This window comes from Nelumbo nucifera, chromosome 7 (genome assembly GCF_055504915.1).
Source record: "Nelumbo nucifera cultivar China Antique chromosome 7, China Antique-T2T, whole genome shotgun sequence".
Taxonomy (NCBI): Eukaryota; Viridiplantae; Streptophyta; class Magnoliopsida; order Proteales; family Nelumbonaceae; genus Nelumbo; species Nelumbo nucifera.
In genome coordinates, this window is record NC_142655.1 from 22,344,015 (window position 1) to 22,369,252 (window position 25,238).

A 25,238-nucleotide genomic window follows, 5' to 3' on the forward strand; every position below is an offset into this window, starting at 1 on the left:
GAATGCAAGGTTATACATAAATTTTATTTGATCCTTAAAGGAAAATGAAGAATCAAATCAAGGATATATTCGAATTCGATTCGATAGCTATGTTTGGTTTGAGAGAAAAGGTAGAATGCATGTTTCCTTACTTTTTTTTTCTTTTAAACCAAACACAGGGCAATTAAATCATATTATTGGATCCAAATTGAATTTATTAAGCCTTACTTATATTCGAATGCGGATATAAACGGATCAGATTTGAATCAACCCGATCAAATTTTGATTAATTTGCAGCCCTACCATCTATCAACAGGAGGCTAGTTGGTGGGATTAGGATTTTGAGGTTGGTCTCTGATCTTGGTGGGTTGGACTTGGGTTGGAGCCTCATGTAGCCTGAATGGGTCTAATCCAAGCCTTGTCCAGTTGGGCTTGAGCTTGGCCCAAGTTTGTTAGTTTCTCATCGGGCTGGGATCCATGATCGGGTTGCCCGACCCGGCCGATCACGTTGCATTGTTTCTAAACCCTAATGTTTAATTGGTGATAAAACTCGTCAGAGCCCTCTCCACTGCAGAGACAACTCTTTGTTGATCCCTGCTGTCATTGGCTTCTCCAAACCCTAATCGCGAGATTTTATAGTTCGGAACCTCAGAATTTTGATCGAATCGTGTTTGATTGGTGAGTTGTGTTTGTTGCTCGATTGGGATTTTGGGTGTTGCGGAGATGGATATTCCTAGTCTTGCCATGGTTCTTCAAGCAGCTCTTAGTCCCAATCCGGATGAGCGAAAAGCTGCAGAACAGAGCCTCAATCAGGTAAAGTTTAATCGATTTTGGTTTTGACCTCGAAATCTGTTTTGTTTAGTATTTTTTTTTTTAATTTTTTACTTTTATTATCGACTGAAATCGATATTGATTCGATGGACATGCTTTTGACAGAGAACAATTTTTACTTTTGATTTTATTATTTTCGTTAATCAAGTAATTTTTTATTCTTCTTTTTTCGATTTTAATGGTTTTGTTGGTTGTAGCAACCCATGTAGAATAGTCACATAATTCTTCTTGGGTGTTCTTCATTAAAAATTTCGTTGTAATAGGTTTGTTTTAGTGTTTTACTTCAAAGGTGAGATTGAAGTAGCATATCTATCTTGGCTCCAAATTGTACCCTTCAATTTGCATCTATTGTAGGTGTAAGGCCAACAAGTAGTTGTTGCTCCTAAACTATAAAAAGTTTATTTGATGTTATTTAATATGATTTTCTTTTGTGGTATACTGTTTTGCAGATCCAGTACACTCCGCAGCATCTAGTGAGACTGTTGCAGATCATTGTAGATGGAAATTGTGATTTGGGCGTGAGGCAAGTTGCAAGTATTCATTTCAAGAATTTTGTGGCGAAACACTGGTCACCTCATGAGCCTGGTATAGTATTTCGATTGCGTCTAATTCCTGGGCTATTGATTTGTCGAGCATTAGTGCTTATCTTTTTTTGTCATTGTAGATGAGCAGCAGATCTTGCCAGGTGATAAGGACTTGGTGAGGCAGAACATTCTTGTTTTTGTTGCACAAGTTCCACCATTACTAAGGTACAATTATTAGCTGATTTGTTTTACTTTTATGTACGACATGTGAATTCTTATATTTTATAAAATTCCCTGTAGCACTAAACTTATGGGTTAGTGTTGGTACTCGTTCTTTTTGTTGGGACCAATCATCACCTGCAACTTAACTGCAAAGTTCTGCAGCATGGATGGTTTTTTGTTATGATATCATGTTTTTTGTTATACAGGGTACAGCTTGGAGAGTGCCTCAAAACGATCATCCATGCAGATTACCCAGAGCAATGGCCTAGCCTCTTGCAATGGGTTAAGCATAACTTACAGGATCAACAAGTGTATGGAGCTTTATATGTGCTGAGGATTCTTGCTAGGAAATATGAGTAAGTATATGCTTCTATTTATTATCTTACATGAGTTCATTTATTTACTTGTATGCTTTTTCAGCTGCCACATCTAGTGACATGATGTGCAAATTGGGAAGTGAAGTTGTGATGCATGTAATCAGTGTAGACACTTGTTTGGCATGATCGTAGAACAAACAAGCTGCAGAAATTAAAAAAAAAAAGTGACTATTCTTTATCATGCACACTACGCATCCTAAATGATGTATTATGTTAGAAATCATGTACAGATATATGCCATATGCATGCATACCTAATTACCTACTGCCGCTGAACATATCTATCCTTCCAAGTTGCTTAAGCATTTGAAATTGAAGAGATTGTACAAATAAATAGATAGAAGTTGCACATTTTCTGACGCACGTTTTTAATAGTTGCATGCATGGTTTCTGATTTCTTTGGAGTGAATTGATTTGTGTATACCTCAAGGAGTGATTCTCTTTTACATTTATTTGTGGTTCCTTTTTGATATTGTCTTAGAGGTTGTATAATGATGTTGAATGCAGAGCATTCTCTCAACACTCTTGCCTAGTATATTCTTGTTTTGATGTTAATAAAGTTTTATTTTTCTTTAAAAAATAAAATCTTTTGGTACTTGTTTGTCCTTTACCTTCTTATTCTTAGTCGAATTTGTTAGTTATAATAAATCTATATGAATTTGGTTGTTTATTTTTGTTTAGTTATAAGTAATGTTTGTATTGACACTGTAATAGGGGACCATTACAAATATGCTGTACAATATATGATGGCTTTATGCTTAAACAACTCTTCTTTTCTTGGATGAAGGTTTAAGTCAGATGAAGAGAGGACACCTGTATATCTCATTGTCGAGGAGACATTTCCCCATCTGCTCAATATATATAATAGACTTGTTCAGATTGTTAACCCTTCACTGGAAGTAGCAGATTTGATCAAACTCATCTGCAAAATTTTCTGGTCATCCATATATGTATGTCTAGCATGAAAGTTTCTTCCATTGTTCTTTCAGCGTATTTATTTGAGGATACTCATTATGTTTTGGCTTCACCGTTTTCAGTTAGAGATTCCAAAGCAGCTGTTTGATCCAAATGTATTCAATGCATGGATGATTCTTTTTCTAAATATATTGGAGAGACCTGTTCCTTTAGAGGGACAGCCAACAGATCCAGAGATCAGAAAATCATGGGGATGGTGGAAAGTGAAAAAATGGACAGTTCACATTTTAAATCGGCTATATACTCGGTGAGTTTTTGCACGCGTGGTTGTTTTTCAACTGGATTTGTAGTTTTTGGACTCTCCTGATGGCATCTCTTGGGTTCACCTTAGGTTTGGAGATTTGAAGCTTCAAAAACCAGAAAACAAAGCCTTTGCTCAAATGTTTCAGAAGAATTATGCTGGCAAGATTTTGGAGTGCCACTTGAACTTGTTGAATGTGATCCGTGTAGGTGGCTACTTACCTGATAGGGTTACAAACCTTATTCTGCAATATCTGAGCAACAGGTTTGTGTAATTTGTATCCTCAATATCTTTAACTTTTCAATTCTTATCGTATAAAGATGCAATATCTCTTCATCTTGGCTTAAGTATCTTTTCTAGCTGCTTAACATGTTGGCTGTTATCAGTATCCCACTTGCACTGTATGTTACATGGGATATTGATGGATTCTTCCAGATTTTATGTGTGAATTCCTGAAATTGCGTGCTGGGCCATAGGTGTTTTGATAATGTACCACTAAAGGGAAAGTAGTTGGACCTTTCTCTTATTTGGTTTTCCCATTTTTCTTCTTCTTGGAATAAAAACATCATTGGATTCCTTATCTCCTTGCTTTATTCATATGTGATGTTAACGGACCCATGCATGTTAATGTGTTATATGATGCCATCTGGAAGAAATTAGGTTCCGGTAATTTTCTTTTTGGGCCCCTTACTTTTTTTTATTTGCTTTGCCTGTGGTAACTGCAACCTCTTCAAGAAGTTCTGAGCTATGTTTAAGATTATAATAGAACTAGAATAGCTTGATAAAAAAGAACTCTAAGCTTGAGCTTAGAAGGATTAACTAGCAAAACTAATGATTTTTGAAGAGGTCATGGGCATGAGGTATGAAATGCACTGATTTATTGGAAATCTGAATGACAAGAAAAACTCTTAAATATGTGCTTAGGATTTAAGTAGCTAAGGTGACTTTTTTTTTTAAGTTTTTGTGCATAAAGTATTAAATGTATCAACTTCTTGAAGAATTAATAACATTCTTAACCAACTGATGGTGACTTGGTTAGTTCTCTCTTGTCGTAGCAGAGACTTGGGATCAAATCCCGCTTCCAGCAGGGTTGAGGGGTTATGGGCATGAGGAATGGGATAGCCCCATTGGGTAGCCTAACCCAATGGAGCAAAAAAAAGAAATCATGGATGCTCCCAATCTTTCACTTTGTTGTTCATCTAAAGCAGAAGAGTGGTCTTGAGGTCATTTTGAACTAAGCCATTGTTCAATAGTAAATTTGTAAATAACACTCTTATTTTAGTGAATAAAGATCAAAACAGAGGTTTTTTCTTTTTGATTGTCTAACAAGAAAATATGATCCAAACAGAAAGTTATGAGAGAGAATTTGAATTTTTGTTTCCTACAGAAGAACTGATGGTCAATTTCTTACATATGATAGATATTCAGTGTCTCAGCACATTCTAATTGATAGAGCGTAACTCCAATAAATTTCCATTAATGGTCTCGTTTCAGCATTGTATTTTGTATGGAAAAGTGATGCCTTGTTCATCTGTTTTATTTTCAAATCCCTCTAATGAAATTAAATCTCATCACTACCAATGTTTTAAAACGTGGCATGACTTAAAGTGTTCTGCTACCCTAAGTTTAAGGTGTAGAGCAGAGCAGAATGCAAAAGGTGTATAAGCCTACTATGTATGGATTTTTTAATTAATAAACAATTAAAAAGAAAACAAATAGATAAGCAAAAAATATAATAAATATTGCAGAAATAGGAAGTATTATGAGAAACTTGAAAGTTTAAATTTGCAATGTTTAATAATAAAATTATCACATTTAATTCTAACTTAAACGACCACTACATCAAGTATCATAATCAATAATTATATAAGTATCTTTGGCTATCAATACATCACTTGCAAAGTTGCAAATCAAATTTTAGAATTAAAAATTGAAATAAGTTGCATAGTATTAACATACATAATTATGTCATCTCATAATCAAATGAATGTAAAGTATTGAAAGCAATCAAAGCAATGGTGTATGCTATATAATACTGTAATGACCAAGATGGAGGGTTTTCTTCATTTCTATTATTTTAATGTGTAATGGTAAAATGAAAAATGGTTGATGCACTTAATTATAAACTTTTATTATAAAAATGTCCTTAAAGGTATGAGCATATGAAGCGTACACCTTTCTAAGCTCCTTGAGACTAAGATTAGTATGCCTCAAGTGTGTCTGTGCTTTTCTGTACACTTCTGCACATTTTCTTAGCGCCTTGCTTGTGCTTCCAGCACCTTCAAAAACACGTATCTCTACTTCATCTCCCGGAAGATGTGCTTAGGGTACTTCTGTTGTTTAGGTCTGTTAAACCTGATTTTTGTATTGGTTTCTAGAAGATGATAATTAAAGATGTCCTAATCTTTGACCATTTGTTTCCTTTTTGAAACAAAAAATTTGTCTTGCCCTATACTTTTCTTTCCTTACTGTCATAAGTTGTATTTGCATGGTAATACATCTATTTGGATGGAGTATATTCACTCATTTTTCCATTTTTTGGCAGTATTTCAAAGAATAGTATGTATCAGTTGTTACAGCCACGGTTGGATGGTCTACTTTTTGAGATAATTTTTCCTCTTATGTGCTTCAATGACAATGATCAAAAGCTTTGGGATGAAGATCCACATGAGTATGTAAGAAAAGGATATGGTGAGCCCTGCCCTTTAAAAGGACTGTGATGTTGATCCTCCTCCTTCCTTCACTTTGGTTGGAACTTGAGTTATGATAGTTTGTCTAAGCCCCTTTTTTCTGCAGATATTATTGAAGATTTATATAGTCCTAGAACTGCTTCAATGGATTTTGTCAGTGAGTTGGTCCGAAAACGTGGTAAAGAGAATCTTCAAAAGTTTATTCAATTTATTGTAGAGATATTTAAGAGGTATCTTCTCACTCATACTATGATAAGATTGATATTATTTAATCTTTAAAATTGGAGAGTTGTTGATGTTTCCTATGCTATTCTAAAACAGATATGATGAGGCTCCAATAGAGTATAAACCTTACCGGCAAAAGGATGGTGCTCTTCTTGCTATTGGAGCATTATGTGATAAATTAAAACAAACTGAGCCTTACAAGTCAGAGCTTGAACGCATGTTAGTGCAACATGTTTTCCCTGAGTTCAGCAGTCCTGTTGGCCATCTTAGAGCAAAGGTTAATTACTTGAAGTGCTCTCTGTTTTCTTTTCATTGTTTTGATTTTATGAATTTCTCAAAGTTCTGTGCTTCCATTTGATCTGGCTTCTTGCATTTACTTTTAGTGCCTGCTTGGCTATGGATTTGACTGCTTAGTTGTATGGTTCATTCTTCACAGGGTGATGAACGTTATTGTTGATTCCTGGCTTGTTTGTAAACTGGATATATTTGAAATAAAATCATGTTATTCTATTGGCTTGAAAAATGAAGAGGTTGCGTGTTGTATTTGCTTTTCTACTTCTTTGGCTGGTAGTGTCAGTTGCTTATGTCCACAAAAATTCTTTGAAGACAGTGATTGATATGAGAACTGGGAGTTATCAGTTATCATTTATCTAGTGTCTCCCCAAACTTTAGAATTTGATATCAGTGGCTATTTGATGCCTCACTATTTTGCTGGTCTTGAATGGTAACATTAGCTTTATTTGATAACCTAGATTTTTTTATTTGCCATAGGGCGTTTTTTTTTCCTGGTTGTCTCACTAGTTATTTGTTGACTTTGTTGTCTTGAATGTTCATTTGTCAGTGATTGATTACTTACAAAGGAATGGAAGAAAAACCTCTTCATCCTGATCTAAATATGTCATGTCTAGGTTCAATTAAAAAATATTGCTTCCGTCCAATATAGACGATTAAATGAAGAATTAAGTTGTTGGTAAAGACATAAATGAAAGCCATTGATGCTAGCTGAAAGGTGATTTGGTGGGTGGTGAAATGAATTGATCCTTTATTGGGGCTCCTTGGCTGGAGCATTTTTATTGTTTTCCATGTATACACCACACACCTTGTAGTTGTAATCTTACTGCAACTGAATAGTTTGCTTGTCCCTTTTATATTCTCTTTTTTGTTTACTGCTAAACATGTTTATTGTGCATTTCCTGTGTTATACTTGGTTTCTGATTGTTGATTTTCAAGGCTGACTTATTTGATCTTTCTTGTTCTTTTATTTCCGTTGGAAATTTGATAATTTGAATTATTAGGCTGCATGGGTTGCCGGTCAATATGCACATATCAACTTCTCAGATCAGAACAATTTCCGCAAAGCTCTGCACAGTGTTGTTTCTGGGTTGCGTGATCCAGAACTTCCTGTCCGTGTTGATTCAGTTTTTGCATTGCGCTCTTTTGTTGAAGCTTGCAAAGGTATGTTATCCCTGTTTGAGTTTGATTTCTTTTATCTTTTCTCTCTCTGTGAATGTCTATGTGTGCATGGCAACAATTATCAATATCTGGTGCACATAAATAAAAGTTTACATCCTGTTGTGCAGATTTGGGTGAGATCCGTCCAATTCTTCCTCAATTACTTGATGGTATGTTGTTTGGAAAGCCTTAGTCATGATTGCAATTTGCAAAATAATCTCCCAAACTTCTGTCCGTATTGTTCATGAATGTTTAATGATTTCTGCAGAGTTCTTTAAACTTATGAATGAGGTTGAGAATGAGGACCTTGTATTCACTCTTGAGACCATTGTGGACAAGTTTGGTGAAGAAATGGCTCCTTATGCTCTTGGATTGTGCCAGAATCTGGTAACAAAAGTTGTTTTATGAACTTTTTTTATATCTGTCCGAGTGTTGTGGAATTTCAGTTCTATGCTTTTCTGCTTTCTGAAGCACTTTTGTCTTTAATTCTTTAGGCTGCTGCATTCTGGAAGTGTATGAACACCGCTGAAGCCAATGATGAGGCTGACGATACAGGTGCTTTGGCTGCTGTTGGTTGTTTGCGTGCTATAAGCACAATTCTAGAATCTGTGAACAGGCTTCCACATCTCTTTGCGCACATTGAGCCTACTCTATTGCCCATAATGCGCAGGATGTTGACTACTGATGGACAAGGTATACTTACTTTACTGACATAACTGGCTTTTCTTCTCGGTATACTGGATTATTGTCATATAGTTTAGGAAGGAATGAGTTGCAAATTTATATTTTTGAAATGCAATTTTAATGTACATTTCACCATTCACTAGTATAAGCATTAGATATCTTGTGCAGCTTAAATAACTCATTCTGAATATTTAGATGATTCTGGCGTACAGCTAATTCTTTTTCTCCCAGCTCACATTTGCTTACGTGCCATTGTCGTTTGATCCTCTGACAGAGGTTTTTGAGGAAGTTCTGGAAATTGTCTCATATATGACATTCTTTTCTCCAACAATTTCAATGGAGATGTGGAGTCTTTGGCCTTTAATGATGGAAGCATTGGCAGATTGGGCTATAGATTTCTTTCCTAGTAAGTTTGTTTTGACTAATAAGAGAGTGGTTTTGTTTACTATTCTTCGCATGTGGTTATGTCTGGATTTGACATCATTATGTTGTTCCTTGCTATTTATAATTTGTATATCTTCACTTTTTAGTATTGTGACTCTTAAGCATGAAGGTTGGTTATTGCACTGTCAACTCTATTTACTTAATGATCAAAACATGAAACTAGTGCATAAAGGAAATCACTATTTTTGGATGACCGTCAACTATGGAAGCTATTCTTTTACTTTGTAGATTAATAGATAAGTGTAGGAAATGGAGAAGGCATGCCTGCTTGGTATTTATTGTTTTGTGAAAAGCATGTGATAGGGGGTATCTACCATCTCGGGGAGTCATCTGGTGCATTTTTAGAGGTTTTCAAGTAGGTTTATATATATATATATGAAGGGGCAGTACCCCCAATGTGATAACTTAAGACGGATGATTGGTATTTATTCGATTGAATTAGTTGTGGATAAACTAACTAGACATTTATAGGAGGTTTCATGGTGTATGCTGTTTACTAATAATATAGTGTTGATTGGTAAGGCTAAAGGTGAACTGAATGTGAATATACCCCTAATAACTCTTCCAGTGCCTTTGATAAATCATTTATAATAATGAAGATTTTGAAGATGATGCATTAATAAAAATAGAAATTGAAGAGGATGTTCTCCATGCAAGTAGAGCAGGGTGGTTGAAGTAGAGAGGTGCTTTTGGTGTCGTATGACTGGCATAGTGGCATGTGCCAATGAAACTAGAAGGAAAATTCTACAAGACAACTCTAAGACAAGCACTGTTATGTGGAGTAGTGTCCGGCAGTTAATAATCATTTTAAAAAAGAGTATAGCTAAGATGGATGACAGAAATATGGTTGTAGTAAAAATGACTTAGGAGTAGGCCTAATTAGTAATAAAATATGGGCAAGTTGATCGAGGAATGATTTGGTGCAAGTAAAAGGCTCTAAAATGGCATGTGGAAAACAAAGGAAAATTTAGGCTGACATGGTAAGGAATTATCTAAGGACTGCAATTTGATAAAAAACATAGATATTGGTAGATCATGAAGGCGGGCAGTATTCATGTAGCCGTCCCCAAATGTTTGGGATTAAGACTTATCTGAGTAAATGTCTGGCTATGCTCTTTGAATTTTTATCACAAGCAGTTGGTTTGCTTATTATTGTGTCTGCAGGAGTTATATATTAAATTAATTTCAGCATGAGAAAAAATTTTGGTACCATGTTAACTATGTGACTTTGTAAAAGTTGCCAACTTGCATGCTTTAGCTAGGCTTATTGATTTTTGTTTGCCAAGAACACTATAACAAGAAAGTATTTTCTTATCAAATCAGTAATACTCTTTGTTACTATTTTGTTAATTTAAGCTTTTATTGGAGGGAATAGGGATTTTTTGTTAAACAAACAAGGGCTGTTTGCAGCAAATTTAAATCGTCCGTTGTATTAAGTTAATTTTGCTTTATGTGTAGAAGAGAATGTTCTCTGTGCATTTAAATGTAGTCACTTGAAACTCAAACATTTATGATAGAGGAGTGAAACACCTTATGTTCTTTCAATATTGTTATAGACTTTACTGAAAATATTCTTTCTTGCAATTCTTGTCTATATATGAGAAAATCTGAGATACCCATTCAAAGCAATATATTTTAGTTTTTAATTCATGCTATTTTCATTAAAAGAGGATTTTTTGTTCCTGCCAAGTGTACATATTGATCTTTTCGTTGGTCCAATAAGATAATAATCCTTGATATCCGAACAATATAATGCCACCTTCACATGCATTTTACTTTCTATAAGGGTGTGTGTACCAATATTGTAGTGTAATTTTCCAGAAAATGTTTTCACTAATGCAGCTTTCCGAAGCGTGTTTTTTAGTTTCTTCTACTATTGCATTCTGTTAAGTATATTTTCATTCTTTTGTTCCTTCTATGATAATGGTCTCATAAAATTTCTTTTATTACAGATATTTTGGTTCCATTAGACAATTACATATCCAGGAGTACTGCACATTTCCTAACATGCAAAGATCCTGACTACCAGCAAAGCCTTTGGAATATCCTTTCATCCGTGAGTCATCATGGTTTCTATGAACATTAATATTTTATTGCCAATCCAAGCTGTTTGAAAAACTAACTACACTAACGAGATTGAATTATGTTTACTCTAATTATTGTTATTATCCCTTTTCGATGATAATAACAAATGCATCGACTTTCAATATGTAGATCATGGCGGATAAAAATATGGAGGACAATGATATTGAGCCTGCACCCAAGCTAATTGAAGTAGTGTTTCAGAACTGTAAAGGCCAGGTGGATCAGTGGGTTGAGCCATACCTCAGAATCACAGTTGATCGGTTACGTCGAACAGAGAAGTCTTACCTGAGATGTCTTCTGATGCAAGTGGTGAGTATCCTGAATAATTTGAGCAGTCTTCTGCACACCACCACTCCAAAAAAATAAAAGAGATGCCTTAAAGCCCAAGTTTCTCTATAAACAGCACCTTAGTGGTTTGAGTTCTTCTTTCTTTATTCATCTATGGGCATGCTTTATGAGGATGGTATTCTTAATTATTAAACTAGCAAATCGATCATGCTTTCTGTGTGGACAATTACAATTGCTTTAATAATTAAAGTTTGTTTGCTGATAAAAAAAGGTTCTAGGTTTCTAGCCAGAGGATAGCTGTCTCCATACATGAGCCTGTTATTGTAGGTCTTCTAATTTGACATCTAGGCTTCAATTTTGTGGGTTCTTAAATATCAGTTTGACATCTCTCTCTATAAATTACCACTAGATTTTTTTATTGCTAAATAATGAACACTGGATTGACGAAAGTGAAATCAGAATCAATGAATGGTCTCACTTGTATATATTTATAATCCAGAGGAGACCATTTAAAGGTGGATTGTTCTGTCGTATATCTTTTTTAAAATAAATATCATGTGAATTGGTTTAGTGAAGCCTTCTAATGGCGTGTTTGAATTCTCCATTGTGGTATCACATAATAATTGGGAAAATGCCATGTCTCACTGTTTAAAGAGAGACACAATTAGAATGATTATAGGTAAAAAATCACAAAAGGGAAATAATCGTGTTAATCCTATGTCAAGATGTTGTAAAGACAATCAGTGTTCACAACTGTATTTTGTCCACACCTTCACTCCCTGAATATTATCCAAGTAGACTCTCTTTCTGCAACTTTTATTTTTTTTAATGCTTTTCTTTTTTCCAATGTATTCTCCTATGAGTTATAAAACATGGGCCATAAGCAAGATTATATCCATGTCAGAGATATGTCAAAGATAATGTGGTTGATCACTTGCTTATGTTTTTTGTTGTGTTTTTGTAGTGGGTAAACACTTAAGCTACCTGTTTAGGTATCAATTTTTTCCTTTCCCCTGTTTATAACCTCAATATTTATGGAGTTTTTGCAGTCAGCATAAAATCTTTTTCCAAGCTCCTTTGAACATGGATCCTGAAATGTCATTTTGTGCACATTCTTGGAAATTTCCTGGAAGTGACAACAGACAACCTGAACTTGGTAAGGAATGGGTGAGTGTATGTTAGGGTGTTCCCCAAAAGTGATGTCCTACAATATTGCCTGGTTGTGGTGAGAAATAGGCAAGGGTTCCCACATCTTTTTAGATGATGGTGGGTAAAAAAGTTGGTTAAAGTGACAAAAAGTTTGACTAACTACATGGAATGTAGGAACATCATTAGGAAAAAATATGAAATTAGTAGATGCAATATACCATTCTTATAAGGAACTAAATGAATGGAAAAGCTAAAGAAGTTGATGTCTGCAAACCATGGAAAAAAGCTAAAGAAAGATGTCTGCAAACTATGGTACAAATACATGTTTACCTCCACTCAGAAAAAGCAAGAGTAGTTTCCTCTACTCCCCAAAAATGTCCTCACTTCAACTGTTGTGGGACCCGTTCCAATAATGACCAATCTTTCTAATATAATCTCCTAATTCAAAGAAAAGAATCACCATGATGATTTTCAATTGTTTAAGTGATGTGGGTCTCATTCTCTTAAATAAATGGGTCATCAATTACAAATTAAACCTGATTTAATCTAATAAACTAAATAGGAAATCATTTATCAAAGAAAAAATAATAAATAAAAGGCAAATTTATCACATGAATAGTGATATGCGCGTACTGATACTTGCCTGCCTCTTCTTTCAGAAATTATCAATTACGCGGTTGTCGACTTACCTTGACTCAAAAAAATTAAGTGGTTACTCCACTCCCTAAAAAAGTGCTTATTTCAATTGGTGTAGGACCCATACCTATAACGATCAACCCTTTGTTGAACAAATTGACCAACCCACCAATTGCTGGAGGAAATGCCACCGCATTGGTGAACAAAAACAAATTTTGTTGAAGGTTTCAAAGTTGCATCTCCTTTGTTTCTCAAATTTAGGGGCGGGGGGAGGTGCTATATTGTCTTCACTTTTGATGAACAAAGTATGCTTGTTGGTTTGCAGATAGCTGATGCTCTTTACTACAATCCATCTTTGACACTCGGTATACTTCAAAAGCTTGGGGTTGCAACAGAAGTATTTAATCTATGGTTTCAAATGTTGCAACAAGTAAAAAGAAGTGGTGTTCGTGCAAACTTCAAAAGGTTACATCAAACACTCGTTTTCCTCTGATATAATAATGGTTGTTATTAGTGCTGTTATTGCTTAGAAAGAACCTGACTATATGTTCCAAATCATGGGGTGGCTGCAGGGAACATGACAAAAAAGTTTGCTGCTTGGGATTGACATCACTTTTTACTCTTCATGCGGATCAATTACCCGCGGAAGCATTGCTACGTGTTTTGAAGGCAACACTTGATCTGCTTGTTGCCTACAAGGAGCAAGTGGCTGGTATTTATTTGATTTATTATATGAAGTTATTTTAAATTTTCCCTCTCTGGGCAACTAGTTTTTATTGTTTTTTGGAATTAGCCAATGAAGGTAGATGGTTATCAGATTTCTTTGTGGTCAGCACGTGCACCTTAAGAATTCTAGTAGTTAGTATCTTTCTGTTTTATTATATTACTTTTTTCAACGAGAGCTTTCCGTGATGGTGGGCCTGTTGCTAGTGTAATAATTGTTTTTTTTTTCCATCTTGACTACTTAATTTATTTTGTTTTGTGTGAACAGAAGCTGCCAAGGAAGAAGATGCTGAAGATGATGATGATATGGACGGCTTTCAATCTGATGATGACGATGATGAAAATGAAGGTTCTGACAGGGAAATGGGAGTTGATGCTGAGGATGGTGATGAAGCTGACAGTGTTAGGCTTCAAAAATTAGCAGCTCAGGTCTTTGAATTATTGAATCACTACATCTTATTTAGATTTCATACGAAAACCAATGTTATGAGGCAAGATCATGGACATTGGTGCAATGTGGCTGCTAGTTTGTGTGGGTCAAGCACCTGGATCCTCTGGGACAAAAGTTGATGGTTATAGAGGCAATTACCCAATATTGGTCCCAGCTATTTTGGGTCTTTGGAGGGGGGTGGTGGGTTGGGGGGAAGCTGGATATTGGTCCTAATCTTTGGCACATTTTTGCACAAAGTGGTTGTTCTCAGGCTTGAATCCACATTCTCATGCTTGCCGGCCTCGGGCATTACCATTACAACAAGTGATGTCCCCTTATGTTATAGAAATTTTAAAAATAAAATTGAGGGGGGTGGGGGGTGGATGGGTACTGGCCTACTGGGTAGGAGGGAAACTGGATATGGTCCTAGCCGTTGGCACATTTTTGTACAAAGTGGTTGTTCTCAGGCTTGCCAGCCTCGGGTAATACCATTACAACAAGTGATGCCCCCTTAGGTTACAGAAATTTAAAAAATAAAATAGAGGGTTGATCTAGTTGTCTCCATATGTTGGTAAATCTTCCCCCTTCAAAGGGATTTTACATTTTGAATTTTAAGAAAAATTCTATAAAAAGAACATTTTCTTTTGCATTGTTTTGGAGGTTGGTGGTTAGTTAATGATTTGAAGCATGAGTTTAGAGAGAATTTTTATTTTCCTTTAAAACTGACTTGGTCCTGGTTCAATGGGTTAACGCAATAGTATAGGGGCATCACTGGCTGGGTTTGGCTTAGCACCTATAGTATATGTACAGCATATATGTTACAATATATAAATATAAAATATTATGTGTCATTTTATAATAATGTGCATGTATGTATAAAGTATAAATATGTAATACATAAATATATTGCAGGCTGGGCCTGGGCTGGGTCTTAACACAATCCAGGCTGAAGAAGCCTGGAATTTTGCAAGCTTGGTCAGGCTGGGTTAGAAATGATCACCTCTATTTCATAGATAAAGTAGTGTTGCCCATGTAATTTTGTCAAAATGTAATCAGTGCGAAACTCCAGGCAGGTGGTTAATCTGCACGGTTTAGGGCCTGGATAATAGCGCAGGTGGTTGAACATTTCAGTTTGGGGTAGGTTTACCACATGAAAGGGTGATGTGCAACGCATGGAGCTGTTTTAGGTTTCAATATTGAACTCCATATATTTATCATGGCCCATGGTAAATTTCATTATCAGTAGTATATAACTCAAGTTTGCAACACCTATGTTTGATGAGGTCCTCCACTAGTCATTAAAAAGGGTTTTTTTTGGGTGTGGGGTAGTCAGATGCTTATTTTATTACAGATTTGTATATTATTGTTTGGTTGGCTTTTAAATACCAATATTTGGTTCTGTTCCTCTACTGAAACATGAAAAAATCTCACCATATGATAAAAAGCTGTTTTGACAGGCCAAGGCATTCCGTCCCAATGATGACTCAGATGATGATGACTCAGATGATGATTACAGTGATGATGAAGGGTTGCAATCACCAATCGATGAGGTGGACCCATTTGTCTTCTTTGTTGATACCATGAAAGGTAATTAAGAACCCCCACCCTCCAAAAAATAAAAAAGAAAAACATTCTATTTGGTACTATTTTTTTTGATAAATATTTCACACTATATTTTTTGACACCCTATTTAGTGTTAACTGACTTTAATCTTGTGTTCCTAGTATTGCAAGCATCAGACCCAGCACGGTTCCAGGGCCTTATGCAGACGCTTGACTTCCATTATCAGGCACTGGCAAGTGGTATAGCCCAGCATGCAGAGCAGAGGAGAGTTGAGATAGAGAAAGAGAAACTGGAGAAAGCGGCTGCCACCTAATGTTCCTAGGTGATTTCATGTTGAGGCTTAATATTTTGCTATTCTCCCTTAGTCTTGCCGAATCCATTTTTTATTGATTGCAAGTCCCCGAAGGAGGTATTGGTTCATTGTCATGGAGGTCAGTGATCCAAAGGGTCTTAAAGTAACTGGACCATAACGAGCCCTGGGTCCCGAAGAGAATGATGCAGGCAGCAGAGTCGGGACTGTATTTTCATTGCTGTGGTGCTTCCACATGCTAGAGCGCATGTTGGGTAAGTTGTCCTCCGTTGGGTGTGGCTATTCTATGGCAGAAGAGTCTGTGCCCATCAGTTTTCGTGTCCTCTCTATATATTCTTGTTGGAGTCGCATCAATATTTGTTGGGAAGAAAATTCCCCTTTGCTTTTTTCCCTTTTTTAGTTCTTCCTTCTTTTCCCTACCCCAGTTTTCTCTCTTCGGTAGACCCTAGTCACAATGAAGTATATTTGTTAAGAAACCCTTGGATCTGCTGTCTTTTGTGTGATGCAGGGAGGGTTTCAAGTATAGAGTGTACATGATTGTTCCTTTTTTATTTTTTTATTTTTTGTTAATGACCGATCTGCACTGAATCTGTTGATAATTTTTGGTGGAGGGTTTTGTAGTCTATTTCTTGGTTGAGGGTTTTGGTTTTTCTGTGCACATTCACCTTTGCTGGCGGTTGCTGCGGAATGTATGACAGCTCTATTTATTCTTTACAACAAGTGGTCACAATTGAAAATTTGGGTTCTTTTTTTATAAGCCTTAGTGGTCCTTGCCTTAGATCCCTTATTTCAGCCTTTTCAGGGTTTTAGCCAAGGGTTTGGCGGAATATAATCCCAGTCTTGCTGAATTAATTCCCATGTATGCCGTCTCCTCACAATAATTCAATTCTGGATTGCTATGTTGAAACTTCGAAAGATGTGTCATGTGCATCTTTTTTCCTAATTTTGATGATGGGAAAGCTTGATTGTTTTAGCAAAATCAAATCTGAATTAATTCCCATGCCAAATTTGTTTGCCGTCCATTCTATCCTATAGATAGATATTAAGAGATGTGAGGTTTGGATGGTTGAATAAATAGTCTGGTGACCTTGTGACTTGTAACTCTAAGTTTTCATCATTGCCGGTATTTGATGATTTTATAACCAAAAAACCATATTTGTGACGGAACATACTTTCAAGTTTTAACTAGTTACGGAATTAAGAAAGAACATTTGATTACGGTCAATGCTAATTCTGGCCCCATTATGTGGATTGGTGGAAGTAAATTCTTAGGAATATGAGATGATGTGTGGCGGGTTAGAACGGGAAATTGGGAGGTGCTGTTTTGTCTTTCTTGGGTTTCTGAATTCTCAGTGAGATGTTGTATAGGTTTTGAACCGACTTTACTCGTTCAAATTCCTAAGCTTTTATACTTTGCCCCACTACCTGGAGCTTTGCAATAGGGAATTTCAAGGTGAAGCTTGTCAGTTTGAATCATGGGGTTTCATGAATCATCGGGAGCAGAGAGCGAGAAGTTTTGGCATTAAAGATGTAATATAAAAATGACATGATTTATTGCTGACAAAAATGTCATTATTTAATATATTGGACTTTTGGACCTTGGTTTTAAAAAAAAAATGTTGGTCCCAACTCCTATGTCCCAGCCACATGGTGTTTGGTCTTTTGGAAGCTTTCTTTATGGGTCCGGGGGGTGGGGGGTGAGCGATTGGAAATTTGGAATATTTTCATTTTCATTTTTTTTTTATGTTTTGTTCTTTTTATCAGAGGATGCTAATAATTTTATCTCGCTTGTCATTCTTGGGATTTTTCCTTATGCTCTGTTGGTTGTAATGTAAATGCAAATATGTACACTACATATTGGTTCATGATTGCAAATATGGTTCACATTTTAAATCGTTTTTGCATTCACCTTGTTTGTTTGAAATCGGTGCAAAAGTGTGGGCCCATCATTAAATGCTCCAACCATCTTATGCTCTAATACATTAATTTTGGTCAAAAAGTTATAATTATCAAAAGAATACGAAATTATATCCAAAAAGTAGGTACATTAATACTCTCTTTTAAGAGTACAAAAGTGTCAAAAAATACAATTTTGCTCTGATAATCATTACTTTTTTATGTTTCAAACAAATGCTCGCAAACATAAATACCTGGTTCAGCGTTTGTATCACAAACAAATGGAACCTTAGGCTCAGTTTGAAATGACTACAAATACAATTATATAGAGTGCAAAGTCTTGCATTTTGTATATATTTGCACTGTACATATTTGTATTTCTACTCTTTCCAAACTGAGTTTTAGCCTTTTTCAAGTTTTCAATATAATGCAACAAAATCAGATTCAAGGTTTAAAAAATTGACACATATCGGGAGCACCCCAATATGCCCGTACAGAGGGTGTATCGGGGTTTTGACCGGTTCAGGGGTGGAGGTACCTTAAACCGCCCCTCTGAACCAGATTTGAAAAAAAAAAAGTAATGATACGCCCCTACCTGCATATCAAGCGTATTGATATTTTAAAAACCTTGATCAGATTTCTGCATCACCTTTCCATCATGCGGTCTTTTCTTGGACTAATCCCCTATTAATTGGCTGAAAATCAACTTTGATGGGGGTATTTCTTCTGAAAATGCTAGAGCTGGGGTTTGTCTTTAGGGCTTTGTTTGGTTGTAATGCAAATAAATTTGCACTGATGCAAAACTGTGGCAGTGCAAATGATTTTAGTGTAAATTCTAGCATATTTTTCTTTCAAATTTTAGCTTATTTTGCTTGATTGCATTACAAATGAAGTAAATTAAGACATGAAGCAGAATAAAGTAAAACCAAGGTTCAAAATATTGATATGCCCGATGTGCTGGTAGGGGTGTATCGGGCAATATCGATACTATTTTTATACTTTTTTTGAAACTGGTTCAGGGGGTGGTTTAAGGCTCCTCCCCCTGAACTGGTCAGAACCCCAATACACCCACTGTAGGGGCGTATCGGAGAGGTCCCAGAACGATACGTATTGGTCGATACGGGCCGATACTTGTCAATACTTTGAACCTTGAGTACCCATAACAAAATTAAATAAAAATGTGCATTTTTTTTTTCATTTTGCACTACCATACGTTTGTGCTAGTGCAAATAAAATTGCACTGCAACCAAACACAGCCTAGAGTAAGGGTAGTTCCCCTACTTTTGTTCTCATCAGTGGAGTGTGAAACTAAGGCATTACTTGAGGCTCTAGAATCCATAATGTTTAGACTAAGCACCTTTGGTATGCCTTGTTGCCTAGGCAACATGTTGGCAACTAGGTCATCATCTGCTATATCTTCAGCTTCAAACCTTATTCTTCTTTACTTACACCTTAAGGGTTAATTAAAAAGCATCATAAAGATCATAGGTTCCAAAGATTTCCAGTAGAGAAGATAAAAACCATAGAATCACTTACCAAGTTGGTAGAAAGAAGAAATCACTCAAATTCTCATTCATAGATTTGTGAAATCAAAACAAGCATGTATTTGTGAATCAGATCCTAATAGCTAATGGGTGTGTGGAAAAGAAGAAAAAGAGGGGTGGAAAGGGCTTTTTGTAAGTTGGACCTAAAAAAGGCTTATGATATGGTGAATTGGTCATTTCTCCTTGACATTATGGAAAAAATGGGGTTGGGAACCCATTGGAGGAATTGGATTAAAAGTTGTATTAGCTCTGTACACTATTCGATTTTGATAAATGGAGTAGGTAGAGATTTTTTTTTTTTTTAACAAAAAGGGGCTTGAGACAAAATGACCCCATATGCTCTTTACTTTTCACACAACTTGCTGAAGTTTTAAAGTATGTTGATAGTAAAATTGACTTGGCAAATTCTTTTAGTGGTTGGAGGGTGGGAAGGAATGACATAGTTGTGAGCCACCTTCAGTTTGTAGATGATATAATTGTGTTTGTGATGGTTGTGATGAAGGAAGCTTGAATAGCCTAAAGGAAATAGTTAATACCTTCGATAGGGTTTCTAATCCAAAGGTGAATTGGGGAAAAAGTTGTGCTGCAGGACTTGATATTAGCGAGGTTGAGGTTCAGGCAGTGGCAGGGATCCTAGGATGTGAGGTTAGAAACTGGCTTATAGAATACCTTGGACTACCTTTGGGAGGCAAAACGAGGGCTGAGAGTTTTTGGAAACCAGTGGTGGAAAATGGCTGGGATGCAAAAGTGGCTCCTGTTTTGGGAATATTTGTGGCTTGGTGAATTACCCTTGAAATTGCAATTCCCCATGCTCTATTCTCTTTCTACTTATAAATTTGAACTTATCTCAAAGTTTGGTCCTGCCTCCCCTTCAGGGTTGAATTGGAGGGGCTTGAGGGATATTGAATGTGAGGCTCTTGTATTGTTATTAGCCAAGCAGGATAATATTTTCCTGGATCAGAACTTAGAGGACACTACAATTTGGGCTCCCTCCCCTAGTGGCACCTTTTCTTGTGCTTATTTCTTCAATTTTCTCATTCAATTTGGGCTCCCTCGTTTACTTATTTCCTGTCCCTTTGTATTTTATATTTGGGAATATCTGCTCTCTCATTGGTTGTAAATGGATTCCCCCTCAAGATGTGGTAAACCTATTCAGTCCCAATTTTGTGAGGCAGCCAAAGGAAAGTGGGAGAATTATGTGAAAGGTCAAGGTAGTATGGGCAGCAGTAGTCTGGTCTATTTGGGAGGAGCAGAACCAAAGAATCTTTTTGATTTGAGCAGAACCAAGGAGGAGTCGATAGAAGGCATTACAATAAGATTTGAACATTGGATAAAAACCTTGGACTTCGTCCGATCATTCTGTCATTGATATTGTAAATTCTTGGACAGTCGTGGCACAAACAGGAAAAAGGAAAAGGTGCATATGAATTGGACTCCACGCTGACAGCAAAATAAAATTGAACTTTGATCGAAGTTCCATGGGTAATTCGGGCAGAGCAGGTATAGGGGGTGTACTCAGGAATCACTTGGGTTAGGTGATGGCATTGCCCTCCGGGCCAATTGGTAATGGTGATTCAGTTAGAGCTGAACTACTGGCACTGGCTAAACAGTGCCAAGAATATCAAATAGCAACCCTCCAACCCAACCTATCAAATAGCCCCAAAAATCTACTAAGAGACACAAAAACATAGAAACACCTCCAGCAAATCAACAACCAACAATTAACCATTATTTGAGGCCGATACGTGTCAATACTTTGAACCTTAAATACCCATAACAAAATTAAATAAGAATTTGCATTTTTTTCCATTTTACACTGCCATGCGTTTGTCCTAGTACAAATAAAATTGCACTGCAACCAAACACAGCCTAGAGTAAGGGTAGTTCCCCTACTTTTGTTCTCATCAGTGGAGTGTGAAACTAAGGCATTACTTGAGGCTCTAGAGCTTGCTGTGGACCTAAATCTGAATTGTATTATTTTCGAGGGAGATGCACTGCAAGTAACTTCTTCTCTGTTGGGGGAAGATGTTTCTCCTCTTTGGCGAATCACCAATGTTATTGCCGATTGCAGAGAGCTTTTAAACTCAATCTCTGCTTCTCGGTTACCCACATTAAAAGATGGCTCATAAGCAGGCTTTCTATTCTCTTTTCTCTTTCTAGACCTCATACCTGGTCATTGCCACCTCGGTTTATTTCTTCGGATTTAGATGCTGATAATAATATTTTCTGAGCAGTTTTAGTTAATGAATTGCTTTAAGGCGTAAAAAAAATGCAATTTAAGCTTAGAGAGATCTAAATATGCACGGATATGGTAAACAAATAATGACACTAGGAAAACACATAAGTCCATACATATACCTTGTTTATAGTAATCTATGATTTTGTTCCTTACATCACTAACTCTTGTTGTAGGTCATAGATCACTCACTATGAACAAGGTATATGTATGGAACAAATATATTTTTTAATAGTTTGTTTGTATTATAAACCATGATTCAAAGTATCAATACGATATGCCATGTATTGAATATATCATATAATATTTTTGCGTGCCAGATACACTTATTTATAGGTGTTTTTGAGAACTCATTTTTTATTATTTAATATATATAAAAATATGCCTAAAACTAAAATTAAAAAAACCAAGAAAAAAAATAAAAGGCGCATGCTTTAAAGTATTGATACACCTATGCTGATATACAAAGGTGTATCAATACTTTGAACCTTGCTACTGGGTAACAACACATTAAAGCCTAGCAGGGATATTTTTTCTCACCAAAATGTGGATGGTGGTTGGCAATTTGGTATTTCTAGGGTGAATTGTTACATATTGTAGAACCATTTTAGGTTTATGGTAGATAGAGCATATATAGAAGCTATGTTTTTCTTGTGAGTAAGGGTGTATGGAACAAGGTAAAAAAATGCAATCTAAGCTTAGAGAGATCTAAATATGCACGGATATGGTAAAAAGATAATGACACTAGGAAAACACATAAGTTGCAACGGTTACATGATTTTGTTCCATACATATACCTTGTTTATAGAGTGATCTATGATTTTGTTCCTTACATCACTATATTGTTTATAGTGATCTTGTGAGTAAGGGTGTTAATGGACTGGTTTTGGATTGGACCCCGTCCAGTCCAAAATCAATTTGGACGGATTGGATGGACCAACAACATATATTGGATTGGACCAATCTGGTCCAAAATATTTATTAGATTCGATTGGACCTGGTCCATCTGTAACAAATTTATATTGGATTGTGTTGGATTAAGCCAATATCTGGTCCATTGATATATTTGGATTGAAACCAATCTAAATCAAAATGAATTTGAACAGATCGAACGATTCAGACATTGAATTGGACCGGTCTAAATTGGTCCAAAACATTCATTGGATTGGATTGGACATGGTCCATTTATAATGGACTCACATTGGACTGGATCGGATTGGACCAAATCCAGTCCAATTGACACCCCTGCTTGTGAGGGGATTGATAGAAAAGGATCAATATCTTCATATGGTGTTCATTGATATTGAGAAAGCATATATGCCATATATGATAGTCTTTAGAGAGATAATATGGACATTTTTGAAAAAAAAAAGGGTTTGAACTTGGAGTTTAGACCTAATTAAGAATATTTATGATGATGCAATAATTAATGTAACATTTTAAAACTATAATCTATCTTTGTTAGAGTTTTCCATTTAGACTTTATTTATCTGCATTAATAATACATTAAGGTTATGTTTGGTTTGAAGGAAAAGGTAGGGAAAGGAAGGGGAAGGAATGAAAACCTATACAAAGTTTGTAAAGGTTTCCTTGCCTTTCCTTTTCTTTCCCCACTTTTTCCTTCAAACTAAACATAGCCTAAGTGATCAAATATATTCAGAACAGGGCTCATACCCATGGTGCTTGTTGTGTATTGATAACATTGTTTTAATTGATGGTGCATGATACTAGCAAAGGATCAAATACAACATTATGTTTATGGACAAAACTTTGGAACAAAAGGTTTTGAAATAAGTAGGATTATAATAGAATACGTGCTATGTATATTTAATAATAATAGTAGAGTAAATCAATGTACACTTAAGATTGATGACTAAGATAAAACCTAATGGGAAAAATTTAGGGATGCATTCAAAGTCATGAAAGAGTTGTAAGCCCGATTATGTTATATGGAGTAAAGTGTTGGACAGTCGATAAACTAGAGTGCATACTTAAAAATGAATTTGTTCGAAGAAGTTTAGGAATAACTCTAATAGGTGATAAAATGAGAGGAATAAGATTAATATGATTTAGTCACACACATATAATACACTTACAATACCTGTAAGAAAAAGTGATTTATTACAAGTTAAAGGGCTAGAACTAGAAGTGTTGGGGCAAACAAAAAAGGATATGGATTGCCTACATGGATCCTGTTTTGTCATTCCATTCTATCTATTGCCATATCAGTTTTAAATTATGAGCCATCAAATTGTTTCACTCTTTAATTCATCCCTAGCTCTTCTAAGGGAATGGCCACATAGGATTCTCTATTTGTGTTGCTAGAAGCTCCTGCACTACTTGAAACTTTGTCCACAATCATCCTTCAACCCTTAAAACACTAGTCCAGGGACATCTGATCCTTAAGGCTTTGTTTGATTTAAAGGAGTCAAACCAAATGCAGCCTAAAGAATGTGATTCCCACTTGGGTACTAAAAGGATGATAACCAATCAATTGGTATTCATCAAGTGGTAACTAATCATCTAGTGCCATTATTCAATGTTGGTCCCATCTATCTAGGGCCTTGGGAGGGGTGGACCGAAGGACTACGTATTTTTTTAACCTTTAGCATTTTCTTTGCATAAAGTGGTTGCCTTCAGACTTGAACACACATTCCCATTCTTGCCGGCCCGAGATTTTATCATTACACCAAGTAATGACCCTTTGTAACTAATTAACTGGTGCAAATTTACATGGGTTTGTGATTGGTTAAAGATTTTCAGATTCCATACCATCCCGGCACCTTGTAATTGTCTAAAAAAGACAACAAGGAATTAATATTCAACTTGGTTCAATTCAGCCTTCTTCCAATTATATTGGGTCGACTACATGAATCTTGTTTCACAATTCGGATATATAATCCTTGAACAAGGCAATAGAAATAGACAGCAAAACTAAAACAATATCAAAATGGAATCACGGTTACTTTTGTTAAGAGTCAAATGCTGGATTAAGGTTAATTTGTACTGTAGTTTGTTTTGGCATTGTTTGGTAAGAATATTACTTTATACTGAAAATGAAAGTAAATTTGTTCTTGCATTTAATATGGGAGCAAAGTATGCTTCTAAAAAAAATGAAGAAACACTCTGCTGGTCAAATAAATTAGGTAGATCAGACTCTTGAAATTTGTGGTTGTACCCATTTACCAAACACAGTACAAAATCTGTAAATGCAAAACCCAAACAGGTTTGTATTTGTACTTTTTGATCAAATTTGCATTTACATCAATAAATATAATTTTTACACTTTACCAAGCACGTTTATGACTCTATAATGAAGTAAAGACGCAAACCTTACAAAGACGCAAGGAATAATGTGGCTAATGTTAATGGTTTGCATTTTTCTTTTTGTTTTTGAGAGAAAGACAAGAAGGGTTACATATTTAGAGGTTAACTAATACTTTTGCTAAATTAGATTTATGTTTTTGTATCACCTGAAATTACTCTGTTCTCCGGCTTTGTTCAACCAACACATTATAAATCAAGGTTTAAAAAAGCAAACCGGACAATGAACGGTTCTAGGTCCGGTTCCTGGGTCGAATGGTTTGACCTTTCAAACCAGACAGACAGTCCGTTCTGATAAAAAAATAAAAAAAATAAAAAAATATCCAAAAACCATTGGAAGGTTCAAACAGTTTGACCACCCGAGTCAGCGGTTTACTGACCAAATCAACAATTTTTGACCAAAAGACGGTT

General features: G+C 35.8%; 1 protein-coding gene across 1 annotated transcript; it reads left to right on the forward strand.

Moving 5' to 3' along the window:
* The first annotated feature begins 534 nt into the window (after nucleotides 1-534).
* LOC104593565 (importin beta-like SAD2) lies at nucleotides 535-16,450 on the forward strand. Its single transcript, XM_010253468.3, has 22 exons — nucleotides 535-792; nucleotides 1,260-1,395; nucleotides 1,475-1,559; nucleotides 1,763-1,912; nucleotides 2,720-2,882; nucleotides 2,970-3,154; nucleotides 3,239-3,412; nucleotides 5,694-5,839; nucleotides 5,945-6,068; nucleotides 6,160-6,340; nucleotides 7,359-7,518; nucleotides 7,644-7,685; nucleotides 7,784-7,902; nucleotides 8,010-8,208; nucleotides 8,474-8,605; nucleotides 10,596-10,699; nucleotides 10,858-11,037; nucleotides 13,127-13,266; nucleotides 13,374-13,513; nucleotides 13,793-13,953; nucleotides 15,412-15,541; nucleotides 15,679-16,450. The coding sequence occupies exons 1-22, from the start codon at nucleotides 703-705 to the stop codon at nucleotides 15,828-15,830; spliced, it is 3,093 nt and encodes a 1,030-aa protein (XP_010251770.1). The 5' UTR covers nucleotides 535-702; the 3' UTR covers nucleotides 15,831-16,450.
* Nucleotides 16,451-25,238: the final 8,788 nt, after the last annotated feature.